The sequence below is a fragment of the Sciurus vulgaris genome, assembly GCF_902686455.1.
Source record: "Sciurus vulgaris genome assembly, chromosome: 11".
Lineage (NCBI taxonomy): Eukaryota > Metazoa > Chordata > Mammalia > Rodentia > Sciuridae > Sciurus > Sciurus vulgaris.
The window spans coordinates 40,055,712-40,063,837 of record NC_136472.1 but is presented as its reverse complement, the minus strand read 5'-3'; the positions used below and the strand labels follow the sequence as shown (position 1 = coordinate 40,063,837).

The 8,126-nt window shown below is 44.6% G+C and overlaps 1 protein-coding gene across 5 annotated transcripts in view; it reads right to left on the bottom strand.

The window, feature by feature from the left end:
- Positions 1–212: 212 nt before the first annotated feature.
- WT1 (WT1 transcription factor) overlaps positions 213–8,126 on the bottom strand; it is a 46,246-nt gene continuing 38,332 nt past the window's right edge. For 2 of the 5 annotated variants that reach the window (XM_079103091.1, XM_079103092.1), the window contains exons 7-10: positions 7,680–7,830; positions 4,536–4,625; positions 3,826–3,918; positions 216–1,604 (exon numbers count right to left, since the gene is read on the bottom strand). In XM_079103091.1, the coding sequence (XP_078959217.1) occupies positions 1,483–1,604; positions 3,826–3,918; positions 4,536–4,625; positions 7,680–7,830 (456 nt within the window). In that variant the 3' untranslated portion in view covers positions 216–1,482. Of the gene's footprint in view, positions 1,605–3,825; positions 3,919–4,535; positions 4,626–7,679; positions 7,831–8,126 lie in introns of all 5 variants that reach the window. The other 3 variants (XM_079103089.1, XM_079103088.1, XM_079103090.1) reach the window with 3 other exon arrangements.

The window sequence follows — 8,126 nt, the reverse complement described above, 5'->3', positions numbered from 1 at the left end:
CACAACACCAACACAATCACGTCACCATACAAGGTGAAGGTGACACCCTACTGCTTCTAGTACAAAAAAATTCCCTCTTTAAGTCTGACAGAGAGAGAAAAAAAAAATTGTGGTCAGGACCTGGATAGGCTTACTGGTAGCCATGGATGCTGGTGGCATCCTACCTGTTTAAAAGAGGCTGAATTGGTCTCGAGATTTAAACACGACACAGTTAATACAATCTTGTCACTCTTTTTGAACAGACTTTAATTGAGAGCAAAGTGAAAAATGCAGGTTACAGTTTTAGTGTTATCATTAATATGCTGCAAGATCAACACCCAGTGATGCACCTAACATTTATACATTTCCTAACTTTAGTTGTCAAAGAGCAAATCATTATCAGATATATATTTACACAATAATTTCAAGCAACAGTAAATAATAAACTCCCTCCCTTAAAAAACAAAACATACATACACACTCACACACACACACACCCAACCACCTTTAAACAATGGATTTTCTCCACACTAGTAAATCTCATTTTTTTTTTTTTTCACATATACTTGTAGATCCAAAGTTACTTAAGTTACTTAAGAACAGTCTTATCTGAAGATCCTGGACCAGCCCCTATTTTCTTTTAAAATCACTTTTAATTTATACAACTTGAAGCCCTATGGCCAGTGTGATCTGTACACTCTAAGGACACCCCAATGATGAACATGAATTCCATTTTCTTTGTGTGAAGACATGGGTACATCTCTGAAGATGCATTTGATTACAATTCAGAAAAAGTCAAAAACACAAAACTCTCCCATCTTCGGACACAGTTTCTTAAGAGCATTGTGCTAACACTAATGCTGATTAACTGAGCTGTTAGATTCTTCTAGATTTCTATACAGAGGTACTGGTTAGTTCAGATTCTTTTTTCAGTTGCTTGAAACACATGTAAAAGTCGCCTGGTGGAACTACATCCTGTCTTCCAGGTTAGCAGCCCGCCTGACCTCCAGAATGCTGGATGAGCCTCACCCCAGTGCCGTGTTCTCTCTGATTTATTTCTTGCCGTTGCTGTTAGTAAATGGAACCCATGACAAAGTTTACATTAGCAGACACAAACGCATGCCCTGGCCCATAAATATTCCATGATGGGAAAATGGTATCATCACTCCATTCCTAGTGAAAATGGGTGTAAAAGGAGAAGGGGAGGGTGGGGGACATGATCAACAACGGCTCTTCTTACAGTGGAAAATCCAGACCAAATGGCGATGGGCTTTTAACTAACCAGACACCATTAGCCGCTTCTCCAGGCCTGTGAGTCAACTAAAAGTTGGCAGAGGCAAACCTGATAGGATCCCGTGTACAGGTGTCTTGTCTTGGAAGTTGGATGAAGATCATCAACGGCCATATCCTTAGAGAGGTGAGTGAAGAATTTCAAAATTGGATTTGAAAGTAGTTCACACACTGTCCTGCCTGGGACACAGACGTGTGCCCGTGTTGGACCCCTCAAAGCGCCAGCTGGAGTTTGGTCATGTTTCTCTGGTGCATGTTGTGATGGCGGACTAATTCATCCGACCGGGCAAACTTTTTCTGACAACTGGGCCACCGACAGCTGAAGGGCTTTTCACCTGTTGATACAATTGCCGGTCAGAGACACTCGCTTTGGCAAGACTGGCACAAGTTCAATTACCAACAGCCCGAGTTAACTCATCACAGCCACCTGCCCCTGACTCTTTCCCTAAGCTAACGAACTGGCTCACTTAATGGCAGCACCTCTGGGGGCTAAGTAATGATCAAAATAATGTAAAAATTATGAAATATTCTTCAATCAAGATTAGGGAAATAGGAGAGAAGGGATGAATCTAATTAATGGAAATATCTGGGCAATTCATATCTAATTAAGGGGGAAAGCATCTGTTTCAGTCTACTGTTGGAATGATTTGTGCACTATGTCAATGTTTCCCTGTTGCTGAGCAGGGAACTGAGCTTAACCCAGCTGCAAGGGTCTCTGGATCATCACACCCTCGATGTTCTTGACTGACTGCTATCCAGAGCTGGATCTATAGCTTTAATATCTCTATATAGATATTATAAAATAAATCACAGACACGAGTTGCAGGGTATTTGCTTCTTTTATCATGAAGGTTCACTTAAAGCATCATATAGAAGATTGTCAGTGAGGCATGGTTCTGTCAAAAGATCAAGCCTCATTCTCATTAGGGACAATAACTAACTTTTATTTAATGCTTGATAGATGCCAAGACTTGTCCTGCGCTAGGCACTGTATACATATATATCGCCTGTGTATTCTTTACAACAGTCCCATAAGGGAAACGTTATCCCCATCCTACAGATGAGGTTGGACATCTGGCAAGAAGAGACCCAGGCAGGCCTACAATCTGGCCTTGTCTAATTCCAAAACCCAGACTCTTTCCTGTATTGCACCTTCTAGGCCTTTCTAAGGAGAAGGCCACAGGAGCCAACCCTGTACCACCTGGGAGATCTTCTCAGGATATTGCTAGTCCCTCTTTGCTTTTCCTGAACTAGATCCCAGAAATGTCCCAGGAGATATGATGTCCCAGGGTCAGAATAGGGGATGAGCAAATATAGTACCAGTCTGCTGGTGACACAGGTCACTTGGAACACATGCAGGGGGGTGGGTGCACAAGGGACAACTCTTTCCCACCACCTTGTGAGCTCAGGACTAAGTTAAGGAAGCGGCATCAAAAGCACCCGAGGAGGGGGAGCAAGCGCCCATCATGCCCACTCTGTTACATGGGCGCCTCGACTCTGTCTTTAAGTGCAGCCTGTTTGGGCTGAGAATCTGGGACTGTGGGGGCCTTGGGATGTGGTTTTCCTTCACCTCCTGCTCACTGTCCCTCTGCTCTTCCTGACATGGCTCCTGCTCCCACCTTTGCCTCTTGCTGGACAAATCCCGACCCCTTCTCCCATCACCATCAATCTTCATTAATCCAGCCTCAATGGCATCAACTTTGCTGGCTTTGGCTCTCTTCTTATTTCTCTGTCCTCCTTGGATGCTGCATGAATTCATGCTCTTTCTTCAAGAAGACAGTGGGTAAAGGGGGGCTGGGAACAGTCAGACTGAATTTGTCACTTACTAGGTTTGTGACTTTAAGCAAGTCCTTTACTCACTACGTGCCTCTGCCTCCTCATCTGTAAACTGGGGATAAACCATGCCTACCCTACTCTTCTTACATGAATATTAGGAAGATAAAATGAGATCACCTAATCAATGGCCCTCCTTCCAAAGGTAGGAAATATGCCACACAGTGGTGCTAATTCCATTATAAATCATACCAGCCCTGTGGACAAGCAAAAATCCTTCAATGGCCAGTGGATATGTAAAAGCCCTATTCCCTCTACACTAGGACCAAGAAAATAATACACACACTGAAGTCAGTCTAGCAGAAACTAAGACTGCTCTTGGGGCATTAGAATGGGTTCTCCAAACAGGGTCCTGAAATATGAACTCTCAGGAGAATAAATGTTTGGCTTGCTAAATTTTTTCCCCCTATAAGGTTGATTATTATTGTGTCAAACCAAGTGAACAAAAATGTGATTGGACAAATTGGGAACAGTAGGGACCTAGCTTATCTCTCCATTTTCATTCTGGACACACTGAATGTTACTACCACATCTCTCCTGTTCCATATTTCCTCTTCTCCCCTTCTTGAAGAAACATTATTTATCATTTAAAGATAGCCACACACTGTTCTTTCTCTCAATTGAGTATCTAATTCTAATCTCTCTCATCATAAACAAGCTCAATCAACAGTAGTTTTTAAAAAAAAAATAATGAAAAATAAATGTGAAGAAAAGTTTACGCACTTGTTTTACCTGTATGAGTCCTGGTGTGGGTCTTCAGGTGGTCGGACCGGGAGAACTTTCGCTGACAAGTTTTACACTGGAATGGTTTCACACCTAAACGGACAGAGAAGTTCTAGCCTCGGCCCTGAAAATGTGGGGCACAGCAAGGCCCACAAGGCTGGCTTGGTGGCAGCTGGAGAAGCCCGGTATTTCCATCCACACTTGCAATGTCTATCTGGCCCTCACATTTCCCCAATCCCCCAAGCCCGGCAGGAATCACCTGATTCTGCACAGAAGAATCCGCCTGGCTCTGCACAGTAAGCATCAAGGACCTGCTTCAAGTCCTGGAAGCAACCATTCCTTAACCACAAAGTCCAGTTTCTCATCAGAGGGAATGTCTCGGCCGGGTCAGAGACTAAAAAGATGAATTATGCTGCAGCCCTAATCTGCTGTCCACCACCCATGTTCTTGACCGATACTCTGTATCACCAGACCATGGCTGTGAGATCTCACTGTGCTATGGTCTACAGAAGAAGTGGGATGTTTCCTTTTCTTTCCTTTCTTTTTCTTCAAGAAAAGGAAAGTCTCCAGATTTAGGGGGATGGGGGAATTCTTGGAAAAAAACAAACAGATGGCTGACCCTCTCATCCATATTCAATACAGAAGAGAATCACAAAATCAGTCCTAACCCAAGGGATGTGACTGCTGGCAATGAGAAGGAACCTACAAACCTGTGTGTCTCCTTTGGTGCCTTTTGAGTTGATCTGAACGAGAAAACCTTCTCTCACAGTCCTTGAAGTCACACTGGTATGGTTTCTCACCTTGGGGAAGACACATATTCTATTTGAAAACAACATTGGAAATGCAATCTCATTAGAGGTAACCTCGCCTATTTGGACTGAAGGGATCCCAAAATGCCTAAGGCACTTCAGGGGAACCTGTAGCGATGCCAGCTTCCATAGGAGATCAAAGGCCCACCTGTGTGCACTCTCAGACACTGGACTAGGTGAACGAGGGGAGTCCCTCAGCAGCTCGGCTGTTTACAGTTCTGGGTGAAGCACAGTTCTTCATTGTGAAATTGGACCAATAATCTGACACCTTCAAAGAACTTGTGAACAGATTAGATCAGACTATCCACATGAAAGGCTCAGGCCCAGCCTAGCACAAAAGCAATGCTCAAAAAATAACAGCAGGGGACACTTAAGCAAATACAAACCAAAGGTGTTTGAACTCATAGGCTGAGTGTGGGGCGGAACTCTGGAATGGATGTGCCTTGAGGCTGGCCCCAGGAAATAAGTGTTTCATGTTTTATCGCCTGAAGATCTGGTGTTCTCTGCTACCAACTTCACATTTTTTGAGTCAAAAATCAACCGATCCATGGTTGTGAGATGCTCATGTTCAACCAAGAGCCAAAGCACTTTGGAAATTTGTAGCATCCTGTTCTAAGAGAAAAGTCAGTAGTGGGGTTGCACAATCCCCTGCCTCAGAGCTGAGAGGCCCACCCCATCCTCCACAGAGAAAGCGCAGCCAAATGCCAGGAGGCGAGTGCTCTGAGCAACTGTGGGCCTTCCCTCCTCCTCAGAATTCTGAGTCACTGGCATTCTGGGATGGAGAACAAGCCACCCGAGGGTCTGGTAGGTCTTTTCCATTGATGGCAGCCCCAGTTCCCTTTCCTGCCTCTTGACCTCTGACATTTCCCTGACCTATCTGCACCCCGACTACAGCAGACTTGACCATTCCCAAAGTCCTCCTTGTACTTCGCTCACACTAGACACTCTCCATTCCTACATCCACATTTTTACCCAGCCAAGAGTCCCCCACATGTCCCTCACAGCTGCCATTCACTTCCTCTGTGACACCTGCTTGGAAACTCCATGGTCAGATGGAAATCCCTTCCCTGCCTCATCACAGAATTTATTCCAGCACATCTAATGAGGTGAGCTGTTTGTGTCTGCCTCCTCCATAGGCTAGAATATCTGGAGAGCTTTCCTTGGCTTGTATTTATACCCAGCCTGGTGACTTCTGTGGCAGCTCTACAACCAGGAGGAGATGGCGTCCCTTTTCAATCTGATTTCCTTGCCCTGCAGTTGACCTTCTGCTCATCCTTCACATCCTCTGCCTGACCTCACCAGTCTTCAATGGCGAACTCAAGATCTTCCTGCTCCAAGAAAACTTCCCCACTGCCCCTAGCCCAAATCCCTTCCCTCTCAACTTCACAGCTGTTCCAGGATTTAATTTAGTATGTAATCATATATTTTCTCAGTTCCTTTTTGTTAGTGTATACCTTGCTCCAAAATGGACCATGTACTCCTTGAAAAGGGGGTTGTGATTTGGGGTTAAAAGGTCAATGTTGGAGTCCTACTTCTACTATGTCCTACCCTTTTGATAACTGTGAGGCTTAAATGAAGTAATACACGAAGGCAGATCAGCACATAAAAATTCTCAATACATGAGTCTCTACTGTTACTCTGAATACATAAGCATTTACTGCACTCTTTTGAAGAAGAGGGGCTGCAGGGTTGGTAAATACCAACCTGACTGCTTGTCTTCTGCAAGGAGGAGCTTCTTGAAGGCTCAGGGGCCTGGGGCTCCTGGCTGTCTTGTTCGCTGCCTTCATTCCACAGCCCTCGAACCCTCACTTCGTTCTCAGTGCCGTTTCCCCAATAAAAGTTTCTGCAAACCATATAGCCTTCCATACATTTTTCCAGGCAGAACTGTATCATTTTTCTTATTACCTTGATGGGTGTGTTTCAAATGATCCCATTTGGGAGAATATGTTAAAAATATAACATGCCGCAGATGCTCCCATCAAAGTCTGTGGCCCACTGAGTGCAAGCTCAAGTTTATGTCAGAATCGCATCCTCCAGATGCAAAGCCCAATGGGCTAAAGGGATCTGAATGCAGCTTGCTTTCTTCTCCAGTTACCCCACAGCGAAGTCAGCAGGAATAACAAAATAATGAGAGTAGTCACAGCATGAAGCTATCCCTTACTTGTGGAAAGACCAGCACCAGCTTCTCTGCAGGAAAGCCTGGGTTTCACACATTCCCTGTAGGGGAGACTCAGACACATTCCCATTCTGTGCTCACAGGCCAAGAGTGAGCATGTGTGAAATGCCTGTTCATATTCAAGGTGGCCAACAACCAGACAAGGCCAACTCAGTCCCAGACACAGACTTCTTGTCCAGAGGGTGAAGGGTGTGCCCAGTTTCCAGTTTTCCTTGACATATCATCAAGAAACATCACTCCTTTGTTTCTTAAAGACTGATAACAAAAATCCAACTACAGGCCATTTTCCCTTTCCTTGCTGGCTGTTTATTACTAACCCAAGTGATTCAGGTTCTTCTTTGGACCATTCCTTCAAAGTTTTAAGATGACCTTGTCCATCTCTCTGAGAGTCATCAGATTATCCTAGTCCCAGGCTTGCTCCTCTCTCCTTAGTGATGGTAAGTGTATTCTATCACTATCATTTATTCAGATCTATAGACATAGGGTCCTATGCTAGGCGTTTTAAACCCACAATGCCTTTAAATTTTAGTCTATGCTTAACAACTCTATAAGTAGGCACTGTCATCTCTACGTTCCACTGAAGCAAATGATGTTCAGCAAGTAACTTGCTCAAGGTCTCACCCCTTGGTGAAGTTCACATTCAAGCATGGTTCTCTTTGATTCTATTGACATTCTCTTTCTACCACTCTGTTCTGCTCTTCCTGAAGACAGATTACTGACTTCTTAAATAAAGGATGGACAATCAGGATGCAAATGCCTGACCTTCCAAAGCAGTGCCTACTTTCCATTCCAGAAGTCACCTACATGAGAGCCCAGAGCAGAAGCTCTTGAACTACCTGTGCCCAAGGCTGGACCATGGGCACACTTACCAGTGTGCTTCCGGCTATGCATCTGTAAATGGGACAGCTTAAAATATCTCTTATTGCAGCCTGGGTAAGCACACATGAAGGGGCGTTTCTCACTGGTCTCAGATGCTGACCGGACGAGAGTCGGGGCTACTCCAGGCACACGCCGCACATCCTGCAGGCAAAGAGGAACAGAGACTTTAAGCCACGTATGAACATTCATGTCAGTCCCAAGGAAAAATGAGCACTGGAATATACCCAAGGAAAGGATGGCAGGTACATGAGATCTGAAACCATTTCCCTCCACACCCCAACTGCCTGTGGCAGACATAACTAATGGATGATAGATCAGAATACTCTACAGAGTAGTACTCTATGTTATCACTACTGGTCAACCAGAACTTGAAATGAAGTTGATTCAGGTTCACTGACACAGAGCCTCTGGAGAAGAAATGCTGGTGCCTAAAAGAG